Source organism: Hyperolius riggenbachi, chromosome 10 (assembly GCF_040937935.1).
Source record: "Hyperolius riggenbachi isolate aHypRig1 chromosome 10, aHypRig1.pri, whole genome shotgun sequence".
Lineage (NCBI taxonomy): Eukaryota > Metazoa > Chordata > Amphibia > Anura > Hyperoliidae > Hyperolius > Hyperolius riggenbachi.
The window spans coordinates 255,820,059-255,845,626 of NC_090655.1; the positions used below are offsets into that span (position 1 = coordinate 255,820,059).

The 25,568-nt window shown below is 44.1% G+C and overlaps 1 protein-coding gene across 1 annotated transcript in view; it reads left to right on the forward strand.

The window, feature by feature from the left end:
- The first annotated feature begins 263 nt into the window (after positions 1-263).
- Positions 264-25,568, forward strand: part of LOC137537113 (uncharacterized) — a 162,792-nt gene continuing 137,487 nt past the window's right edge. The window contains 7 exon segments of the mRNA XM_068259248.1: positions 264-341; positions 7,864-7,983; positions 8,105-8,239; positions 8,325-8,448; positions 9,518-9,615; positions 9,724-10,225; positions 12,374-13,483. Of these exon segments, the coding sequence (XP_068115349.1) occupies positions 7,888-7,983; positions 8,105-8,239; positions 8,325-8,448; positions 9,518-9,615; positions 9,724-10,225; positions 12,374-13,483 (2,065 nt within the window). The 5' untranslated portion in view covers positions 264-341; positions 7,864-7,887.

Below are 25,568 nucleotides of genomic sequence, written 5' to 3' on the forward strand. Positions count from 1 at the left end.
TTATACAATAATATCAATAATAATATATAATATAATAATATGTATAATACTGCTGCAGTTGACTGAGAAACTTCTTCTTTTTTTAGAACATTTTAAGAAGGAAACTGAACCTTCTTGAGGTTTCCTAAAATGTCTGAAATATTTTTGCACGGATTTCCCTCACTGAGCGCAGGTGATTCCAAAAATAAATGCTGCAGTTAGCCTACTTACCACAAGATGGCGACCACACATCTCGCAGTTGGAACGCACAGGCAGGAAGTAATAAAACCAAAAACAGGATCTGATGTAACTGGTAGGAGGAGAATTTGCTGGAGCGGGAAAGAAGACATTTGTTGGAAGAGGTAATTGTGTGATTGTTGTTATATATTGAGCAGAGCAGAGGTCGGGCTGGACATACTTTGTTACAGAGGAGGGCATAGTACACCTGTCACTGTCCTGATCACCCCCTTTGAAGTAATTGCCATACAAGAGACTTTTATATAACTGCTGTGACTTGTGTTGCTACCCAGCTGGTGTTAATTTAATTTGTACCTGGTCATCATTTGCCAGTAATCCTCCAGCCAGAAGCCCTGAGTGCCACCCCTCCCCGGCCACAGTATTGCGGAGTTGTAAGTGGAGATCTCACCTCTCCAGGTTCCCTCACAGGCTCAGCTTCTCCTCCCCCAGCACCACTCCCAGCCGGTCTCCATGGCTGTTGTAGCCACGTCTTTCATTCTGTGTACATGTCTGTACGTGCCTGAAAGTCACATGATGAGAGATGCCTGCCGCAGCCCTGAACTCCAGACCCTAGGTGGGGCTGAGGAAAATCTGCAGATTCCAGGTCTGGAGCGGTGAGAGGGGCAGAGCCGGCGCTACAAGTAAGGCAAAGGGGGCAATTGCCCAGAGCCCTTGGGGGCCCCCCTTTTCCAGGCAGCCAAAGATGTCTGTCTGACGTAACGGTAGCCAGCAGATACTTTGCTGCCATGCCCGCCTGCCTGTGTGGTCTGGGTGCCGGTGGTTGTGCGGCCATGTGAGCAGTGAAGAGAATGAGTTGGGGAGGGAGAGACTGGAACCATACGTACCACCCAATTCCTCCTATGGGGTGGTGGCGTCTGGTATCCATGGTCTCTTCGCTGATGCATGCAGCTGCTGGGGCAGCACTCTACCTATATACCGGGGCACCTCGCTACTCGTACTGGGACAGCGCTTTACCTATACTAGGGGCAGCACTCTACCTATACTAGGTGCACCACGCTACTTATACTGGGACAACACTCTACCTATTCTGGGGGCAGCACTCTACCTATACCGGGGGCACCCTGCTACTAATACTGGGACAGCACTTTACCTACTCAAAAATCCACTAAACCTTAGTACTTGTGCTTGTACAAATTTAATTTATTAATGGAATAAAAAAAATATCCAGCATGCTGTGAAGCAGCAACCGTCATAGCAGGCGGGCATGGTCTCTACCACGTGAGCGCTCACGACAAATCCGTACAGCATCCACATGCTCCCCCGTAACATTATCGACAGCAGGCAGAGGCAGGGAGGTGATGTATGACGTCGGGCGAAAATAGATGGAGAGCCCTGAGCTTTGCTCCCTCACATGAAGTGCTGGAAAATTAAGGTCCTGTAAGTAACTGGGTGCATGGCCTCCTAAATTAACCACACATGGAATGCCAGGATTGAGGTGGGAGATACATGCAACGATCTGTATACCTGCAGTAATATACATGATTGGGTGAAGTGTCAGAAAGTACAGTGAGTCTGATCTGTGCAAGATTATAATATCGAGTGGAAGGCCCTATTGGACGTTTGAATATAAATATAATTAATTCAGCTGGGAGAAAGCAAGGAACTGTTTGTATATTTCAACATAGCCAGTAGGGTGATATGCTACAGCAAGAACAGTATATGAAGTATAACCAATCCAACGGCAGATACAACAATTGTGTAAAAAAAGAGAAAAAGGAGACTGCTACACTCACATGTATTGCCCAAATGGGAGCAGGGAGTTCCAAACCCAAAGAGTCCAAGAATAATGGTAAAATCCCGCTACACCAGATGGAAGGGTAAAGTGAAAAAATCTTTATTCTTTTAATCCATATACATGTTACAGATAAAAGCTCACGCGTATCGGAGCAGTAGATGGCTCCTTAATCATAGCTTACAAATACAAGTATTGCACAGATTATATAGCATATAGGGCCACACCCATGTGGGTGTCCATCATGGCCTTAAAGTTACAGACATGAACATCTAAAATGGTGTGAACCAATGCAGTGCACATAACTACATATAAAAACATATGCAAAACCGCATCGTATTGTCGCAACTCATTCATTACAAAGCTTTTATTTAGATTTTATAGCAGCTTAATATTATATACCCATTTTAAAGAAAAGGACCAAGGAGAGCAAGATAGAAAAGAGAAGGGAGGGAAAGGAAAAGGAAATAGAGAAAGGGAAAGCAGGCCCAGGGATGGAAAACGGAAAGCCAAAATTTCACGTTACATACTGTTAATCAACAAAATTGTAATATGCAAATTAGAGGAGTCGGAGAATTTTTGGTCCGACTCCACAGCCCTGAAATAATTATTGAGAAGTGTTCCGTGCTTTTCTCCTCCTCTCATATGTTGAATATGAAATGGTCTTTTTGTCTCTTAAAGCGGAATATAACCCTGCATTTCAACTTTGCTCTAAAACATTATGTACAGTATATTATATGCAACTAGCATTTTTTTTTTACTAGACCAGCATTGGAAGGGTTACACAGGGCTTTAAAGTTCCTGGAGATTTCTGCAGACGCATTCGAAGCTGATATAGATACATTTTGTTTACATAAATGTATCTAAGTGTTGAATGTGACTCATCTCTCACTGAGAAGGAGTTGGAGGGCAGCCAAAGAGTGTGTAACATTTATAACTTGTTACATTCTATTTAGTTAAAATGTATCTATCTGAACTTCTGCATATCTCTCCACGGAACTTTAAACCTCTGTGCTTAACCCTTCCAATGCTGGTCTAGTAAAAAAAAATACTTTTTGCATATAATATGCTGTAAATCAGGGGTGCCCACACTTTTTCGGCTTGCGAGCTACTTTGACAATTACAGAGCCCGAGAGATCTACCGACCACCAATCGCAACCCCCCCCCCCCCCCGAAAAAAAGATTGCGGCTGCAGAATCCCCTAATCCCTCTGATTTCTATAAAGCTAATTGTAGAATATTGATTACAATTCTTAGTGTATTTAATGTATAATCAAGTGGAGATAGGATTGAAACTGTCCTCGTATGCCCAAAAATACAAATAAGTATAGACAGGGCTTCAACTTACATGCTAGCTAGTATGTTGTATTTGGAATCTTTTGAACTATTTACAATACCTTATCAGAGATCCTTAACAAAGAGGATCCATTATTAACTCCTAATTAACCCAGTCAACAATGCAAACAGAACTCTGAACTATTAACTTGTAAATTAGACGATCAAAGAAAGCAGTCCAAGGAACTCCTGCAAACAGCTCTCTGTATTTGAGCTGACATATTTGTGTTAATGAAGCCTAATGACACTCAGATCGGCCAGCAGCTGCAGACCAGCCGGGGTGAGATGTCTGTGTGTCCACTCGCTCACCCTTCTCTGCACTCTGCAGGCAGCTCTCCACTTCTAACAGCCTGTCTAGTCTCCCTTCATCCCCTCCTGGAGCTCCGTGCAGAAAGTTGTCTCGGCATTCACTTTGCCCCGCTGATCCCTCTGTGGAGTCTGGAGGGGAGGAGCCACAGACACTGGCTCTCATTTGCCAGGCCTCTCTCTTCCCTCCTCTGCCTGGCCACGTGGTGTTCTGCACAGCGCAGCAGAGCAGCACAATTAGATAGTACGCCTGCGCTGCACTGACAGCGTCCTGCGGACTATTTTAAAACATCCGACCGCGATCTACCCAGCAGTCCTTCGCGATCTACTGGTAGATCGCGATCGACGCATTGGGCACCCCTGCTGTAAATAATGTTTTAGAGCAAAGTTGAAATGCAGGGTTATATTCCGCTTTAACTGCCAACGCTTAGGAATTATACAAGACAACTGAAGTAAGAAGGATATGTAGACTGCTATATTTATTCCCTTTAGTCATAGACTAAAACTAGTCCTTGGTAAGAGTACTTGTAAAAGGTACAGACCGGAACAAAGAACATCTATCAGGCCCTGGGCAATGTAACTGTGGGTACATGTAAGAGTGATGTGCAGGTACTCTGCAGGGGAATAAGGAGATTCTTCCTCTATTACACATTCTTCATGCACAATTTGAACAAGGTTTATGGGTGATAGACAACACCTCTGTGTTCAATGTGCACAACATTCTTAGTGCATTCCCTGTAGCTCTGTGGGGAGTGCATACAGTATGTAGAGTATAGTACTACTGTGTAACAAAGTAAACCTGAGACAGATGAAATGAAAGTTTTATACATACCTGGGGCTTCCTCCTGCCCCCTTCAGGCTAATCAGTCCCTCGTTCCTCCGCCACCTGGATCTTCTGCAATGAGTCCAGGTACTTGAGCCAGTCTGGTGTAGTGCGCATGCACACACTCCGCGGCCGGGGGCGTACTACACCTGCACAGCACTATTGGGCAGGTGCAGAACGCTCCCGGCTGTGAAAGCGGCATGAGGCCAGACTGCGCTGACTGGCTGAATTACCTGGACTCATAGCAGAAGTTCCAGGTGGTGAAGGAGGACAGCGAGGGACTGATTAGCCTGAAGGGGGTTGGAAGAAGCCCCAGGTATGTAGAACACTCTTCTTTTCATCCGTCTCAGGTACCCTTTAATTTGTAGTCACCAAACCAAATTTTAACAACATATCAAATTATTTGATTTCACGAGCAAAGAGAGTGCATACATTTGCATAAACCAGCATCAATGCAGAATTATTTCCATCTCATTGACCATCTTTATTAGTGACACGGCTACACATCAGGCTTTATTCTTACAGCATAGACGTTATTTAGTATATATAAGAGATTCCTGTGTACACATCATATATACTGTACAGTCACAATCAGATATGTATATCTGACTTTAAGGCTAGTTACACACCAGGACGTTGCGTTTAGGGGACGTTATAGGGCACATAACGTGCCCCTAACGCAACGCCTGGTGCTCTCTGGTGTGGACGTCAGAGTGAGCCGCGTTGTGCAGCTCACTATGGCGTCCGTGATGCCGGGATGCGTACTCTTGGACGCATGCGGCATCACGTGGTCCCTCCCGGCCAATCGCCGCACAGAGCGGCCGCTCCAGGAAGTAAACGCTGCACGTCACTGAGTGCAGTGAATATTAATTAGCCATGTGCCCGGCCGCTCTCCCCTCCTCCCCAACATGACTGAGCATGTGCAAACAGTCTAACGCGGCTTAGCCGTGTAGAACGCACAGCATGCAGCACTTTGCTGCGTTATAATATAACGCAACGTGGGCAGTGTGAACAGCCCACTTGTGTTACATTGCTGTGCGTTGGGGGAGCGTTACAGGCTGCACTAACGTGCGCCTGTAACGTCCCTGTGTGCAAGAAGCCTAAAATACGGGGACTGCTTTATTGAAGCAGCACAAGTAACTAATTTTGATTGGTTTATTTCATTTTTGTGGACTGAGCACAGCTATTGCTGTATGTATAAATTATTTATGATGACTATTATCTGAGAAATAGAACATTTTATCATATTTTCTATTTTAATTACAGTTACAAATTCATTAGGAGTCGGAGTCGGTGCATTTTTCCAGACTTCGACTCCAGGCACCCAAAATTGCTCCGACTCCACGACTCCGACTCCACAGCCCTGAATTATTTATCATAGAATGTATTGAGATCCATTTTAGAATTGAGCCCCAAAGGGGAACGTGTTCCCAACTTCGAAATCCAGAATGCCTCTCGCTTTAGAAGCCTATTATATAAATTTCCCCCCCTTATAGAGTGTGTTACTCTTTCTATACGCTGAAACTTAAATCCTGACATATTACCCGAATGAACAAAATAGAAGTGTTTAGAAACACTAGAAGCACTAGTAATATATGTAGCATTTCTAAGACATCTACCCGCTCCATTATAGTGTTCTGAGATTCTTTGGCGAAGGGGACGGGTGGTACAACCCACATATTGTGTCTGACACTCCACACATGTAACCAAGTAAACGACATTACAAGTTTGACAGTTAATATATTGTTTCATGTCGTAACTGACATGTCTGGAAAGTGAGACCACTCTACGTGTTTGGTTATGGACCCTGCAATATCTACAGGTATTATAGCCACAATTATAGGAACCCTTATGTGTCAGCCATGTGGGCTGAGGCCTGTCCACGCTCTGAAATAAGCTTGGAGATAACCTTGTGCCCAAAGTAGGCGCACGTCGTGAGGAAAAACCACAGCCATCTGACAGAACAGCATGAAGTTTTGGATCCGAATGTAGGACAGGCAAATATTTTTTGATAATATTGATAATTTGATTATATTCCAGGCTGTACGAACTAATAAAATTTACGCTTCTATTATGTTGTCTGTCCTTACAATTGGGTCCAGAAGTAAGTGAGTCCGTTCTTGTTTTGTGTAATACTCGATTTCTGGCTCTCCTAATTTGATCTTCCCGATACCCCCTGTCCAGTGAGAGAGAGAGGGACTACCTGTTGGTGGAGGTGCCCGTCGTACCCATGCTGCTGGATATTTTTGTATGCCATTAATAAATTAAATTTGTTCAAGCACACGTAAAGACTGAGGTTTAGTGGATTTTTGAACAGGTTGCCTATTGTAACCAAAGTCCCTCCTCTTATTGAGTAGTGCATTATTACATATGATGCCCCCCCCCCCCCCCCCCGATATTTTGATGGTTGTTACAGCACTATACCTATACTATGGGCGGCACTCTACCTATACCGGGAGCACCATGCTACTTATACTGGGACAGCACTCTACCTATGCCGGGTGCACCACGCTACTTATACTGGTACAGCACAGTACCTATGCTGGAGGCAGAAATCTACCTATACTGGGGCAGAACTCTACCTATACTTTAGGCAGGACCACTAGTCTCGCTGACAGGGGGGAGGAGTAACCAACTTGGGGTAGGGGGCCCCCAGATTACCTTTGCCCTGGGGCCCCCATGATGCTTAAACCGACCTTGGAGAGGGGGAGACTCTGGCTACCTATACAGTGTGCGAGATTCTGGGTATATAGCTATACTAAGGGGAGACTCTGGCTAACTATACTTTGGGGGGGGGGGGGGCTTTGGTTACCTTTACTTAGGGGGAACTCTGGCTACCTGCCTATACTTTATGGGGACTCTGGCTACCTTTACTTAGAGGGAGTGACTCTTGCTACCAATACTTAGGAAGAACTCTGGCCACCTATACTTAAGGGGGGACTCCCAACCATTATACATTTTCTCCAATATGAAATGTCCCCACCCCAGTAATGCTGTTTTTTTCCCAGTATAGCCATGTCCTTCCTGTATCCCCCAGCATTGCCATATCATCCAGTATATAATGTTCCCACCCCAGCAATGCCATTTCTATCTCAGTATAGTCAGGTCCACACTCCATTATTGCTCCATTCCCCCACCCCATGCAGAGTAGTAAAAGGAAGGATTTACATTGGTTTATAGCTAGCTGTCACAGTGTACTCCATGCCAGCTGGAGAGGAGGCAGAGGGAGGACAGGACTGCAGCACGCTGTGAGTATAGGGCACAGGTAGCTATAATCCAACTTATTGTGCTTTCCTGCAATACTCTGCATGGCCCCACACCCACAAGTGACAGCAATGGGGAGTGCTGGGGGGAGGGGGATTGTGTATTGATAGTTTCACCGCTGACAACTGTACAGCCTAGATTATACTCCTCTTATTCTCTATCGAAAGGCAGCAGCATCCTGTACAGATCACATGACCACATCACTGAGGATGGATGAGGACCAGAGTCACATGACTGAGAGGATGTTCAACCTCACCCTGGAGATCATCTGTCTGCTGACCAGAGAGGTGAAGAGGATTCTGGGATGTCACATGATGTCCCTCTTTCTATTAGTAAAACACATCTGACTGGAGAGGTGAGGAGGATTCTGGGAGGTCATGTGACATTATTTATGTTCCTTTTACACAGAGTTTTCCTCCAGTAAAGTCTGGTGATCATGTGACCATCACAGTGCCCCCACCTCACTCCCTGATATCTGAGACACTCAACAAGGAGAAGATTGTAGAAGTCATCAGGAAGATGATGGAGCTGCTGATAGGAGAGGTGATCACTGCTGGGAATTATGGGACATTATCTAGTAACAAGAAGGGATGTGTCTGAGTGTTGACTGCATCATTGTATATGTCAGGTTCCTATAAGGTGTCAGGATGTCACCGTCTATTTCTCCATGGAGGAGTGGCTGTATATAGAAGGACACAAGGACCTCTACAAGGACGCCATGATGGAGAATCAGCCGCCCCTCACATCACCGGGTAAGAGGAGACTTTCATTTCTTGTAAGGGATAAAACAGTACAGAGGGGCCACATAGATCACCCCATCACTTGATAACCACATGAACACAATGGGCTCTATTCACAATAACATGCGGTAACTCTTTTTTGGGTGAAAAATTACCTCCAGTGATAATTACCGTTTGTTTTGTTTTGTTTTTTGAGTAGTCACTAAATATTTACTGAGTGTGATAAATGTTTGTAATCTGTACGGAAATAAAGCTTTTTTGACCACTGTAGGGCGGCCCATATGCTTGCCACCCATTACACAGAGACGACCCAGGAAAGCCTATCACATTTAAAGTGTGACCTCAACTCTTGCACAGGACAGAAGGAAAACATATAGAAATGCACCCGTATGTATATAATTTAGCCTGTCTAATTCCCCCTCATCTGTGAATAATCCCAACTGTAATTTGAGCTCTTAGCTGTGCCAGCTGGCTGCCTCAGCAGAGCAGCTAATGTGTAAACACAGGATGTTAACCCTATGTCCGCTTCCATGAAAGCAGGAAGTACATACACTGGAGATGTTTTGTTGGATTTGTATCAGCTGTAACAAAGAAATGTTTTCCTTTAAAGGTTATTATGCTGTTGCTTATCTTTTAGAGCAGAGATGAATTTCCTCCTCGCTATCTATAAAATCATCTATAAGACTGTACGAGGTCTGAAAGTGCGCCTTGAGATTAGACACACTCGTCTTTTCTGCCTTCTATGTAAAATTGACATAAACTCGAGCAAACAAAGCTCAAAAGGCTCCATCCTGAAGGCCAAAAGCAGAGAAGTGAAAATTATCACCTACCATTTGTAGGTGATAAAAAATCCTTCATTAACACCAACTTTTCAATTGAGAATCTCAAATCGGAGATACATTTTGAGGTAATTACCACACCTTTACCTCACTTTTACTGCAAGAGGTAATTTAGGGAGAAAAAAATTGTGAATTTCAAAATGGAGATATTTTGGTCGGTATTTATCACTACCTAAATTACCTCATGCGGTAACTCGTGAATAGAGCCCAATGTATTCAGTCTGTGTGTGTGTTTCCTACAGATGGATCCAGTAACAGAATCCCACCAGAGAGATGTACAGGTTCTCTTTATTCCCAGGATTGTCCACAAGAAGATCCCACCATCCCCCACCATTATCAGGTAGGGGGGGGGGCTGAGGGTCACAAGAGACTCCAACCTTGTTTCCTCCTGCGAATGCTGATATCTGTGGGTTTTTTTTTTAATGTTCTCTCACTTTTGTGCACTTAGGGTGGAAAACTCAGACATGTAAACACTGTGGTTAAAGAGGAAGAAGAAAATACATATGTGAGGGGTGATCAGCTGTCTGTGGAGGAGGGTGACATGATGAGGACAAGTAAAGAGGAAGAAGAGATCTATGTGAGGAGTGATCAGCAGTCTGCAGAGGAGGGTGACATGATGAGGACAAGTAAAGAGGAAGAAGAGATCTATGTGAGGAGTGATCAGCAGTCTGCAGAGGAGGGTGACATGATGAGGACAAGTAAAGAGGAGGAAGAGACGTATGTGAGGAGTGATCAGCAGTCTATGGAAAAGGGTGACATGATGAGGACAAGTAAAGAGGAAGAAGAGACATATGTGAGGAGTGATCAGCAGTCTATGGAGGAGGGTGACATGATGAGGACAAGTAAAGAGGAAGAAGAGACATATGTGAGGAGTGATCAGCAGTCCATGGAGGAGGGTGACATTATGAGGACAAGTAAAGAGGAGGACACTGTTACAGAGGACAGAACAGGTGAGTAATCAGCAGTAAATATAGAATAATGTGTATCTGTATTGCTGTTATGTGTCACTGCTCACAGACTGGCTATATATGCTATGTACTTATGTTAGATTTTTGCCATCTAAAGCTATGAGTCATGATTATATTTGGCAGCACTGCAGGGGACACACAGGAGATGCAGAGGAAACTATGAAGGGGGCACATTGGAGGGGCATAGGAGGCACTGAAGGGGGCACACAGGAGGTGCAGAGGAGACAATGACAGGGGCACACAGGAGGCATGCGCAGTATGTCTGTTTGGGCACCTTGCACGCATACTGAGTGTCCTTTTTGAAAAATATTTATCGCTAAGGTATCCTTTTAAAGGAAAAAAGTTCATGGCAACATGTGGAATAACCTAGATGAGCATACCTAGATGGTTATATTGGGGTTTTTCTGCTTTCTGGAGTGTACAGAACAAGTAATAAGGCCACTGATAATCTCAGACATGTTAAAGTAAACCTGAGATGGGGAGGGAAAGAAAAATTATACATACCTGGGGCTTCCTCCTGGCTGATCGCGCCCTCGCCATCCTCCTCCTCTGTCCGGATTGTCTGGAATTTGGCCCCGAAAGTCCTCCGGTCTGGGGCGTTCTGCGCATGAGTGGCCAGCCTTGCAAGTGCTCCCATCGCCGGGAACACTCTGGCACCGCACAGTACTACCATACAATGCTCCTGACGATAGGATTGCAATGGGGGAGTGCTCGTGGCTGGACTGTGCCTGCACTGACTGGAGGACTTTCAGGCCCAGATTCCAGACAATTCAGGCGGTGGAGAAGGATGGTGAGGAGGGGGTGGGTGGAAGCCCCAGGTATGTATAATTTTTCTCTCCCTGAACCCCATCTCAGGTACACTTTTTAACCCTCTGGGGACCAGCTGCCTAACCCCCCTTAAGGACCAGGGCATTTTACATGTGGGGGGTGCATTTGGGGGGTCAGGCATCCGGATCCCCAGTATAGTTAGCTAGACATGGTTTTCCCAGTGTAGCCAAGTGTCCCCAGTATTGCCAGCAGGCTTTACTCACCTCCTAGGCTCCAATGATGAGCAGCTCTAGCCCCCTCTGCTCTGGCTGGCATCCCCGCTCACACTGCCGTTAAGTTCTGGGTTGCGGCTGACATCATCAAGCTGGGACCCGATACTTAAGGCAGAGCAAGCGGGGATGCCGGCCAGAGAGGAGGCATGTGACGATCACCAGGGGAACATCAGGGAGGTGAGTCCCCGTCCTCTTCTTCCCCTCAGACTGCCACTGCCAATAGTGATCACTACGATCGTCCAGCGATTGCAGTGGTCACGTGATCAGGAGCCAATCGTGATGGCTACTGATCACTGAGGGATGATCTCGGCTGTCATATGACATCTTAATCTCCCTTCTCGGGTGCACACGATCACATCGGGAGCGGAAATGGCAGGTGGTGTAAATCCTAGAGCGCATCAGAGTTAGGCAGCCACAAGTGCGGCGTAGGATTTACGCTGCACGGTCCCCAGAAGGTTAAAGTGGACCCAAATTAAAAATACAAGATTTCAGAAATAAAATCTATTTTCTAAATTGTAATAATAAATAGCAGCCTTTTCATTGGAGGAACCCCTCCCTTCCTTTCATATTGCCGGGAAATAATCCGGCAAACTGGTGGAGTAGGTGGTGTCCAGCAAAGGAGGAATTGCTAATGGCTGCCACCTGTATAACCCTAGTTATGCAAAGAGGAGGGTGAAAAGCATGCACTGAAATGCTCATAGGCTTGAAGGAGTGTTTATTTATATTTGTATGTGTCAGAGTGGTGCAACTAAATATTCTGAATTAAAAAAAATATTTGGTTTGGGTCCGCTCTAAGAGGCAAAATTACCTTCCTGGCAGCAGTCACTTCAGACCTTTCAAATGATATGAAGAGTCCTCAGATTTGATAACAGAGATAATAGAGCAAAATCTGACAAACTTGCTCCCATGAGGAATGTCTGGGAGAAGCAGGTGCAGCTCCTTCCTCTGACGCTTCACCCTGAGCCTCAGGTACCTGTAGATGAACACTGAGTCCCTTTTCGTGGAAAGTGATCATTGACCATCCCTAATGATAATTGCTCCTCCCCTCAGAATTCTCTAACAGGAAGTGATGATGTTTCTCTATTTGCAGCGCAGAGTCCCGGCATCAGGAACCTCTCAGAGACTCGTCTCTCTGTATCCACAGACTGTACAACGGATGATGATGACACTGGACAAGAGACTCCTGCATATATCCTGGTGACCCCAAATATTCCCACAGGCTCCCCTCACCTGTCTAACCCAGAGGGGCACCATACCCAGCACAGCTCTCCCCCTGCTAGAGGGTCTTATCCCTGTTCCACCTATAGGAAATGTTTTTATTTGAAATCAAAACTTGTCTCAGACGAGAGATCTCACACTGGTGAGAAGCCCTATTCATGTTCTGAGTGTGGGAAATGTTTTGTTAGGAAATCAGATCTTGTCAGACATGAGAAAAGTCTCACTGGTGAGAAGTCCAATTCGTGTGCTTGGTGTGGGAAATGCTTTACATGGAAATCAAATCTTGTTAGACATCAGAGACTTCACACTGGTGAGAAGCCATATTCATGTGCTGAATGTGGGAAATGTTTTATTGACAAATCAAAGCTTGACAGACATAAGAGATTTCACACTGGTGAGAAGCCCTATTCATGTGCAGAGTGTGGGAAATGTTTTGTACAGAAATCAAATCTTGTCAGTCATGAGAGAACTCACACAGGTGAGAAGCCTTATTCCTGTGCTGAATGTGGGAAATGTTTTGCACAGAAATTACATCTTGTTACCCATAAGAGATCTCACACTGGTGAAAAGCCCTATTCATGTGCTGAGTGTGGGAAATGTTTTGGGCAACAATCAAATCTTGTCAAACATGTGAGAACTCACACTGGTGAGAAGCCTTATTCGTGTGCTGAGTGTGGGAAATGTTTTGGGCGTAAATCACATCTTCTGACACATGAGCGTTCTCACACTGGCAAAAAGCCATAATCATGTGCTGAGTGTGGGAGATGTTTTGCACAACAACAAGATCTTGCTTCTCATAAGAGATTTCACACTGGTGAGAAGCCCTATTTGTGTGCTGAGTGTGGGAAATGTTTTGGAGATAAAGGAAACTGTATCATACATGAGGGATCTCATACTGGTGAGAAGCCCTATTCTTGTGCTGAGTGTGGGAAGAGTTTTGTACGGAAATCCGTACTTGTTTCTCATAAGAGAGCTCACACTGGTGAGTAGCCATATTCATGTACAGTGTGTGGGAAATGTTTTGGGCATATATCACTGCTTGCCAGACATTTTTGTTGAGTGTGAGAAATGTTTTAGCCTTAAATAATTTGTTTTAGCCTTAAATAATTTGTTTTAGCCTTCATTTATTTTTGTGCATGTCTGAATGCCCCAGATTTTGCATCACACTGATATGGCTTCTGTGCACATTTTAGAGTCTCCATTCCTTAACCTTTCTCCTGTGTTAGATTCTGAACTTTTTTTTTTATTTTAAATGAATACATTATATGTACCACATAATTTTTTTAATGCATGAGTTTTTTGACTTAAATAAAATAATACAAAAAACAATTTCACAAAATTATATAATGCTGTGGTAAAAATTATGACCTTTGTGTTGTTGGGGTCAATTTTGACCCAGGTATAATATATAATATATGAGTATAGGAAAAGAATAAGTGCCAAAACTGAAACATAAACACACCCCCAGCTCAGTAACCCTGTCACTTAACATCCCACTGACAGCCAAACTTGCTCTCATACCTATAAGCTATAGCTAGGGAGGGGCTTATCATAAACACACCCCCAGCTCAGTAACCCTGTCACTTAACATCCCACTGACAGCCAAACTTGCTCTCATACCCATAAGCTATAGCTAGGGAGGGGCTTATCATAAACACACCCCCAGCTCAGTAACTCTGTCACACAACAACCCACTGACAGCCAAATCCTCTCTCTACCCTGTGAGTTATAGCTAGGGAGGGGCTTATCATAAACACACCCCCAGCTCAGTAACACTGTCACACAACATCCCACTCATCTTCAGTTGTGACAGCACCAGTGGAACTCGACGTGCAGCGATCAACCCTGGAGTGCACAGGGTACCAGGTCAGATATGATGTCAGGATCCGCACCGTCTAAAATAAGTAATTTATTCAAACATTTAAAAGTCCAATACAGGCATAAATGAGCGTGGGCCGGGTCACCATGACGCACGGCGTTTCAGAATCTAGCTCTTTCCTCAGATAGTTCAGGCACACACTCTAACATACCTCTCTCCTAGCCCGCTATATAAAAAACAATGGAGGACCTGATGGAAGACTGTGTTAATTTGCCCTCCAATACCGCCAGCCAATCAAATCCATAAGCGGCAACGTCCGCTCAAAGACATGTAAACATGCTAAAAAACGCATGTAAAAAACAGTTAAAGGCGGCGAAAAATTATGGGGGAATAGGAGCAGGCAATCCATCCATCTCATAGGCTATCTGGACCTGCTATGTTAACCCACAATGCAATTTGTTCATCAACCGGCTGGCACTGCAATCTATGTCTAATCAGCATAACTAAATATTAGTGCAAATAGCATAACTTTATATATAAAGGCTCAAGATTGCATTAACCAGTCGATTGACTATTAGCAGTATCTAATTATATCCAAAACACAAGAACACACATCACCCTAGGTCATCACATTTGTCAAGTCATATTCTCTATTTAACCCTTTGGGCTCTAAGGTCTCTTATTTCTTTATCCAATAATTCTCTCTCTTCAATAACTGTTTTTTTCTATCACCCCCTCTACTCAATATAGGAACCCCTTCCAACACCTGTACCTGTAATTGTGACAGACCATGATTAAAAGTAGTAAAATGATGTGAAACAGCTAATTCAAGATTCTTGTTCCTAATCGTAGATTTATGAGAGGCTAATCTGTCTCTCAGGGCCTGTGTGGTTTAACCCACATATCCAATCCCACAGGGGCACTTTAGTAAATAAATTACAAACTTGGAATCACAAGTATAGTGTCCCTTTATTCTGAATTTAGTGCCCCTGCAGGGATGGGTAACTGTGTCACCTTTTGTAATGTAACTGCACAAATGGCAGTTAAGACATGGATAAGTACCATGTTTCATCTTCATTGTTGATTTTTCTGGCCCTAAATCACTCTTAACAATTATATCTCTCAATGAGGGGGCCCTTTTATAGGACATAAGTGGACGTTCACAAAATTCATGTACATATGGTAGGCCTTCTCTTAGGATGAACCAGTGGCTATTGATTATTTTCTCAATCTTGTCTGACAATACATTAAATGTTGTTACACAAGGAATTCTATTCTTGTAATCACCTCTGAATTTTCTCTTTGACCCACTAAATCTACTAGTACCACCCAACTCTTTCTTACTACCTCCTACTAAGCAACTTATAGGGTACCCTCTAGCTAGAAATTTATATTTCATTTCCTCCATTCTAACAATCCTAGTTTCGGGGTCACTGACTATTCTCTCCACCCTCTTAAACTGACCTTTAGGTATATTATTTTTGACATGTGGAACATGGAAGCTGTTGTAATGTAAGATAGAATTTCTATCTGTAGGTTTTGAATATAAATCTGTGGTCAAACGACCTTTTTCTTTGATTACCCATGTATCTAAGAAGTTGATCTTACTATAACTACTCTCGATTGTCAATTTAATCTCTGGACATGCAGCCTGCAATTGTCCAACAAAGGTCTCTAGGCTCGAACGTGGCCCCTCCCACAAACAAAATATATCGTCAATGTAACGACGCCAAAGTAACACATGTTTACAAAAAAATGAATTGGAAAACACAAATGCGTCCTCATAGAGGCCCATAAATAAATTTGCATAGGAAGGGGCCACGCTCGAGCCCATCGCCGTGCCCCTCCGCTGCATGTAGAAGGTATCTCCAAACAGGCAGTAGTTGTATCTTAGTACAAGGCACATTAGTTGTATCAAAAAACCCCTTTGTTCTTTATCAAAATCTGTGCTAATCTGTATGTAATGTTCAATTGCCTCCAATCCCCCATCATGGGGTATGGAAGTATACAGACTGTTCACATCCATAATGGGCAGCACGGTGGCGTAGTGGTTAGCTCTCTCGCCTTGCAGCGCTGGGTCCCTGGTTCGAATCCCAACCAGGGCACTATCTGCAAAGAGTTTGTATGTTCTCTCCGTGTCTGCGTGGGTTTCCTCCGGGCACTCCGGTTTCCTCCCACATTCCAAAAACATACGGATAAGTTAATTGGCTCCCCCTAAAATTGGCCCTAGACTACATTACTTACATTACATAATTATAGATATATGGCAATGGTAGGGATTAGATTGTGAGCTCCTTTGAGGGACAGTTAGAGATATATATATATATATATATATATATATATATATATATATATATATATACTGTACAGCGCTGCGTAATATGTTGGCGCTATATAAATACTAAATAATAATAATAGTGACTAGAAGCACTTCCTCACTCAAGTCATCAAAGGTAGAGATAGTTGTCAAAAATTGTTGTGTGTCCCTCAAGTAGGAATCCAGAGTATATATACGATTGGTTTTAAGATCTTATCTAAAAAAATCGCTATATTGGAAAAAACTGAGCCTATCCCCGACACTACAGGTCGACCTGGAGGATTTTGTAACCTTTTATGTATCTTCGGCAAAACATAGATAATAGGAATCCTTGGATTTTCAATCAATAAGAATCTTCTCAGATCCTTATCAATAAGTAATTTTTCCTCTGCTCTGGTTAATAGTTCTTCAATTTTCTTATTGATCATCTTAGTTGGTTTTTAGTTAATTTCTCATAAATCTCTTTATCACTCAATTGTAATAGAATTTCCTTTTTATATGCCTCTTTTATTTTGTGAACGTCCACTTATGTCCTATAAAAGGGCCCCCTCATTGAGAGATATAATTGTTAAGAGTGATTTAGGGCCAGAAAAATCAACAATGAAGATGAAACATGGTACTTATCCATGTCTTAACTGCCATTAGTGCAGTTACATTACAAAAGGTGACACAGTTACCCATCCCTGCAGGGGCACTAAATTCAGAATAAAGGGACACTATACTTGTGATTCCAAGTTTGTAATTTATTTACTAAAGTGCCCCTGTGGGATTGGATATGTGGGTCAAACCACACAGGCCCTGAGAGACAGATTAGCCTCTCATAAATCTACGATTAGGAACAAGAATCTTGAATTAGCTGTTTCACATCATTTTACTACTTTTAATCATGGTCTGTCACAATTACGGGTACAGGTGTTGGAAGGGGTTCCTATATTGAGGAGAGGGGGTGATAGAAAAAAACAGTTATTGAAGAGAGAGAATTATTGGATAAAGAAATTAGAGACCTTAGAGCCCAAAGGGTTAAATAGAGAATATGACTTGACAAATGTGATGACCTAGGGTGATGTGTGTTCTTGTGTTTTGGATATAATTAGATACTGCTAATAGTCAATCGACTGGTTAATGCAATCTTGAGCCTTTATATATAAAGTTATGCTATTTGCACTAATATTTAGTTATGCTGATTAGACAGATTGCAGTGCCAGCCGGTTGATGAACAAATTGCATTGTGGGTTAACATAGCAGGTCCAGATAGCCTATGAGATGGATGGATTGCCTGCTCCTATTCCCCCATAATTTTTCGCCGCCTTTAACTGTTTTTTACATGCGTTTTTTAGCATGTTTACATGTCTTTGAGCGGACGTTGCCGCTTATGGATTTGATTGGCTGGCGGTATTGGGGGCGGGAGCAACGCCGCCCGTCTCTACGGCTGGACGCTGTGATTGTGGCTGAAGAATTGAAGTCCTGAAGCGGACGTTGTAGCCGCACTTGTGATTGGCCAGCAGCTAGAGCAGAGGAGACTGAGCTAAGCGGACGGTGTCAGCCTGTTTGTGATTGGCTGACACCGCGCTGATAGTGAGTTACACAGTGAGAGACAGAATTCCGGAGTTTATCTCTGGTGAGTAAGTCTGAGTGTAACATATGATCTAATGCTCTTTTCTCTTCTGATGCCATCTTTATTTATGCATTTATACATGTGCTAAATATGAATATGGACTATGAATATATGCAAGAGACTATAGTACTAGCCAAATGGCTGGAGCAGTTCATGAATATGGATATATGCAAATTTCAAGACTAACACAGTCTTCCATCAGGTCCTCCATTGTGTTTTATATAGCGGGCTAGGAGAGAGGTATGTTAGAGTGTGTGCCTGAACTATCTGAGGAAAGAGCTAGATTCTGAAACGCCGTGCGTCATGGTGACCCGGCCCACGCTCATTTATGCCTGTATTGGACTTTTAAATATTTGAATAAATTACTTATTTTAGACGGTGCGGATCCTGACATCATATCTTACACAACATCCCACTGACATCCAAATCCTCTCTCAACCCTGTGAGCTATAGCTAGGGAGGGGCTTATCATAAACTCACCCCCAGCTCAGTAACACTGTCACATAACGACCCACTGACAGCCAAATACCCTCTCCACCCTGTGAGCTATAGCTAGGGAGGGGCTTATCATAAACACACCCTCAGCTCAGTAACACTGTCACACAACATCCCACTGACAGCCAAATCCTCTCTCAACCCTGTGAGCTATAGCTAGGGAGGGGCTTATCATAAACACACCCCCAGCTCAGTAACACTGTCACACAACAACCCACTGACAGCCAAATGCCCTCCACCCTGTGAGCTATAGCTAGGGAGGGGCTTATCATAAACACACCCCCAGCTCAGTAACACTGTCACACAACATCCCACTGACAGCCAAATACCCTCTCAACCCCTTGAGGGATGTCTGGGAGAAGCAGATGCAGCTCCTTCCTCTGACACTTCACCCTGGGCCTCGGGTAACTGTAGATGAACATTTTGTCCCTTTTCGTGGAAAATGCCCAGTAAGCCAGGCAAATATAGCTCACAAATCTGGGCAGCCTGTGATACAAAATATAGATGGAATTACCAGATTTACACAGGAAAACCTGCAAGTAGTATCCCTGTGTAGTCCTTGATATGACTACTGGACTGTGGGGTCACAATATCACGTGACCAATGTATTTATTTACCAGCTATGACCTTGGATAAGGACTTTTGAGGAGGAAACTCCCCATGGTAGGCTCAATAATAAAATCAATAAATAAACCTGAGCTGCCCACTGAAATTTTGCAGGCGAAGGACAGTCACCGCTTTCTTTAACCACCTCAACCTGCTGGTGTTTTTACCTTAAAGTGTACCTGAGATGGGGCAGGAGAGAAAATGTGTACAGCCAATTGTGTACGAACAGAGAAGCGGTGGAGGACATCGAGGGAGTGATTAGGCCAGAGAGGGCTGGAGGAGGCCCCAGATATGTATAAAATGTCCATCCTGCCCCACAGGTTTACTTTAAGCAATTTTCCTGTTGGTGCTCCTCCCACTCACTTGCCAATAACTATCAATACTTCTCACACCTATATCTTGAGTTTTTTTGACACAAATTAGGCTTTTTGGGAAATTTGGGATTTGTCCCATCGCTATTTATTATGCACGGTGGTGTAGTGGTTAGCGCTCTCGCCTTGCAGCGCTGGGTCTCCAGGTTGGTATCCCAGCCAAGTCAACATTTGTAATGAGTTTGTTCTCCCCATGTCTGTGTGAGTTTCCTCTGGGCACTCCAGTTTACTCCCAAAAAACGTACAGATAAGTAAATTGGCTTCCCCCTAAAAATTGTCCCTAGAGTATGATACATACACCACACGATACATACCTAGACATATGACTATGGTAGGGATTAGATTGTGAGCGTGAGGGACAGTTAAGTGATAAGACAATGTACTCTGTACAGCGCTGTGGAAGATGTTTATGTTGCACCAACACATTACGTAGCCTTAGACAAAAATGGAGTTAAGGTGCCCGTACATCAGGCGACTTGGCAGCCGATCGACCATGCGATTCAATTATTATAATCGAATTGGATGACAATCGGTGCCGCCAAGTGCATGCCTGACCGACAATGTGACCAGTTTTGGGCTGAAAATTGGTTGCATTGTCGATTGTACATGCTGCAAGATGTTGGGCCGACTTGCTCGACCGGGTGTGTGGCAGGAGCAGTGTGCAATTTTGTGATGATTGATAAATGTGATGAAGCCCCCGGCACTGTCCCCCCGCTGCCCTGTGCAAGGTATACATGACCTGTCCACGGCCTGCACTTGTCCCTCTGCTGCTCTGGGCACACACTGCTGTCCCTACACGAGCACCCCACGTGATTTTCTAGTAAGGGCACCCATCTGATTTCACTGTGTGGGGCGAACGTTTATGCAGAATGGAGGAATCCTGGAAGCCGGCAGGGGGACAAGCGCAGGCCGTGGACAGGTAATGTATACTTTACACTGGGCACCAGGGGGACATTTTTCATTCGGGGATAACGTTGGGGTGGCGAGGTGGATGGATGCGGCGCACATGATCAATTCCATATCGATTTCAGCATGAATTTGATCTGGAATTGGCCTGTGGTGTATGGGCAGCTGACAGATCTCTTTTATCACGTCCGATTAGAGAGAGATTTGTCTCTTGGTCCAATCTGCCCATCATCGCTGGATGTATAGCTACCTTTAAAGACAATGGTAAATAGGAGTGACAGACAGCACTAAGTCACAAAACGAAACAAGGTACAGAATAATATATATTTTTTTTTATCCAGGTGTAGCTGCAGGAAACTAGAGGGCATGCAGCAGGATATAGCTGAAAGGCAGGAGGAGGCCTTGTCCATATTGGTGGTAGAGAGATGTGGGTGTGGATATACTGCAGATCTGGGCGCAATCAGCATACAGGTGGTATTTGAAGCCCAGGGAGGAGCTACTTTGATGTAGGAGGTGTTCAGTGAGAACAGTAAGGGGGGTGGGGGTTGAGTAGGAGCTATTGAAGGAGGTCTGAAAGGAGCAATTGGAGAGTTAGGAGGAGAGCCAGGCGAAGGCAAGGTCGTGGATGCCCATGCACTGTAGTGATTGGAGATGGAGGGGTGGGTCCTCTGTGTTAAATGCAGAGGAGAGGTCGAGGAGGAGTAGGATGGAGTATTTGGCAAGGGTGAGGTAATTGACGACTTTGGTGAGAGCTGTTTCAGTTGAGTAAGCAGGACTAAATTTGGACTGTAAAGTGGCAAATATGAGGCCAAGAGTAGGACCAGTGAGATGGCTGGGGGTGTTGGGAGAGGCCAAGAGAGGGGTGATGTAGTATAACTGAGTATCAGCCAGGGTGTTAGGGTTATCCATAGGTCAGAGAAGATGCTGTGTGGGAGCCAGGAGGCTAAGTTATCTAGGGAGTATGGTGAGTAGCAGAACCGGGAGTGGTATAGGACCACAATAATGGCAGGGATGGGTGGTAGAGGTGGATGGCATGTCTTTAGTTTATAGATAGATAGCGCTCCACTCCGCACTTATTCGTTAAAAGTTCATCAACATTCATCAGGAAAAAGAAGCCAGGACGGATCCCAATTAGGGGCTGCACTCACCCGAATTGTGTGACCACTGTGAGACTGGTCAACAAACGCCCCTGTCTCCTCCTATGGCCGACTGCCCAATCTCGATCTTCAGGGTCTCCCCGCTCCAAACGGCACTCCTTAGTGTAGATTCCCCGCTGGTTATTCCTTATAGTGTGGTCCTGGTGTATTGCCCACCTCAAACAAAATGAGCCTCATATAGCGTAATTCCGTTATATAAAAAGATGCTTTATTCCTTAAAAATATACTCACAAACATGAGATATAAGACAGCGCGTAGAGTGTTTATACGGGCTCTCCCCCGTGCCTCTCCGGATAGGCCCGATGGGTGTCCTCCGCAAAACGCCGCTGTGATCACCGCTAGAATTCCTCCGCAAAAAACGCCACTGTGTTAGGTCCAGATCGTCCTGCGGGCGCTAGCTCCTCCCTACGCGTTTCGTCACCGACGCGTGACTCATCAGGGGCGTGGCTAGCCCCAGGACGTCTGGATATTTAAAAGCACGGGGGCGTTGCTCCTCCCAGTCCCCGCTCTGGCAAAACCAATGAGCGCATGCGTAAACAGAGCCTCCACACGTCACCACTCCGAGGCCTGGATATGTAGATTGAAAAAGGTGGTCACGTGTTTTATCTCGCCGCTGCGGACATGCGTATAATGTGCAAAGCTTGAGGCAGAAGGGAGGCCCAGATACATAATAATACAAATATTTAAATGCATAGCATTTTATATATATCACTAAAATCTAAACCTAAGGTCATTAAAACTGCTTCACAAGCAATACATCACACTGCGCATGAAATACATACACAGTATGCTTACAATGCAGATTCCTATAAACAAGCACCATCTTGTGGTCACTTAGTACATAACATGACATTAATTCCATATTACCAGTAGCCACATAGTTATTTGCACAAGATGCTGTGTGGGAGCCAGGAGGCTAAGTTATCTAGGGAGTATGGTGAGTAGCAGAACCGGGAGTGGTATAGGACCACAATAATGGCAGGGATGGGTGGTAGAGGTGGATGGCATGTGCCTTAAAGGATGTGGAGGGAGAAGGGGAGGTGTGAGGACCTAGAAGCTGCAGGATGGTGAGAGAAGTAGGCCCACCCCTCCCCTGTTTAGGGTTGTTCGGAACAGCCAAATTCTGATTTTGTTGGTACTTGGTGTACTGCAGGCAAATTCCAAGTTCTGAAGTTCCATGTCCCACAAGCCATTTCTAAAAAATTCAATGGGGCAGATTTCCGCAATAGCAAAGCCCCCATACAAGCTATCGTCACCAAACATAATAGATTTTAATGTTTCATAGGAAACAAACCTGTAAAATGACACTTTGTAACAAGAATTTTCGGAGATCGGTGACCCCCAACAATATGGCCACCAGGTGATCACCAGAGGCCACGTTACAGTGGCAGAACGAGCGGTTTCCCACATGGATAGGGGGACAAAGCCATTCCCTCTCTTGGCCCCCTGGACCCCCTACCCATGTGGAAAACCACTGGTTTTGCCACTGTAACGTGGTTTCCAGACAATGCAATGCAGATAGCAGAGGCAGTTTAAGGCCATTTAGCGCCGGGGGCCCGGGAGGTCGTCTGTATCGGCGGGTGCGCGAGACCTCCTCAGAGGATACTAGCGCTAAATGGCTTTAGACAGCCACTGTCATTTGTACTGCATTGGCTGAAAACCCCAAAATTAGCCTCCAAAACAAGAATTTCCGGCAAACAGCGATGTCAATAAAATGGCTGCCGTGTAAACCTTGGTCTGTGGAGGCAACGCTGGAATTACAGAGTGAGCGATTTTTCTCATGGCTATCGAGTCCAGGGGAGGGGATGCCCTGATCCCACCATTCAAAAAGAAAAAACGTATTTTGCTACTTTAATGTGGCCGCCATGGACTGGGGATTACCCTGCAGCCGTTTTGTAGACATCGCTTTACTATGAAAATTCTTGGCCTGCCTGCCATTCATGGTGGGGGTGGTGTTTACAACTCCAATGCAGAGCCATGCAGTGGAGGCTTGCAAGCAATAAAATGCAGGCTACCTGAAACTCCATCATGGTGTATGAAGACTGAGAAGGGAGCGTGGTGGTGGTATGCGTGACCTGGCACCTTCTTTTTTTTTTTTTTTTTTTTTTTTTTTTTTTTTTGTATTTATATTGTTTGTATCTTGTTTGACAAAGTTTTTTTTTCTGAAAAATATGTAAATAATACAGTGGGATGTGAAACTTTGGGCAACCTTGTTAATTGTCATGATTTTCCTGTATAAATCGTTGTTACAAAAAAAATGTCAGTTAAATATATCATATAGGAGACACACAGTGATATTTGACAAGTGAAATTACATTTATTGGATTTACAGAAAGTGCACAATAATTGTTTAAATAAAGTTATGCAGGTGCATAAATGTGGGCACTGTTGTAATTTTATTGATTCCAAAACCTTTAGAACTAATTATTGGAAATCAAATTGGCTTGGTAAGCTCAGTGACCTCTGACCTACATACACAGGTGAATCCAATTATGAGAAAGAGTATTTAAGGGGGTCTATTGTAACTTTTCCCCCTCTTTTAAATTTCCTCTGAAGTGTAGCAACATGGGGGTCTCAAAACAACTTTCAAATGACCTGAAGACAAATATCGCTCACCATCATGGTTTAGAGCAGGAGTCAGGAACCTTTTTGGCTGAGTGAGCTATAAAAGCCACATATTTAAATAACTAATTCAATGAGAGCCATACAATCTGTATCAAACTGGGACAGTGCGCATGTGCAACAGAGGGCTCCCTACCCCTGCTTTAGAGGAAGGATACAGAAAGCTGTCTCAGAGATTTCAGCTCTCTGTTTCCACAGTTAGGAACATATTAAAGTAGTAGAATTAGCCATACAATGCCAGGGAAAAAAGACACATATGTAATTAGATAAATACTTGATCTACTTACATAACACATGTATTGTACTGTCCACGTTTTGATTTCAGTGAATTTTATATAGTAAATTAAGAGAATTCTGTTGCTGGTGGGGCCATGTCTTTTGCCCACAGTTTAGGCTAAATCCTGATGTCATTTCTGCCCTTAACTGTTTTTTCTTTTCTCCTCCAATCGCTGAGTCACCTCAGCCTTGCTTGTAAACACAAGTAAGCAGGGGATCAGGTTTCAGATAAGCAGTTAAGCAGGGAAATAAAGGGAAGAGGAGGAATATATTATAGATAAAAAGAACCCCCAGCATGCAACTGTTTGGCACTGACTACTAAAGAGCCAGTGCTCCTTAAGTATGTGATAACTCCAAATCATAAAAGCAGAAAAACTTTTTAAAGTTTTGAATGCAGGAATAGCATCTTTATCACTTAATACACTCAGACCAGTTGCTGTTGAAATTTTATTTTTATGGTGACACTCCCGCTTTAAGGAAATGGAAGTCCACAGGCTCAGTTCAAGTTAAGGCTCGAAGTGGCAGACCAAGAAAAATCTCGGATAAAAAGAAGCGACAAATGGTGAGAACAGTCAGTCAACCCACAGACTAGCACCAAAGACCTACAACATCATCTTGCTGCAGATGGAGTCACTGTGCATCGTTCAACCATTCGGTGCACTTTATACAAGGAGATACTGTATGCGAGAGTGATGCAAAGGAAGCCTTTTCTCCGCCCACAGCACAAACAAAGCCGCTTGAGGTATGCTAAAGAACATTTGGACAAACTAGCTTAATTTTGGAATAAGGTGCTGTGGACTGATGAAACTAAAATTTTGGCATAACAAAGGATGTTATGCATTGAGGCAAAACAACACAGCATTCCAAGAAAAAACACCTGCTA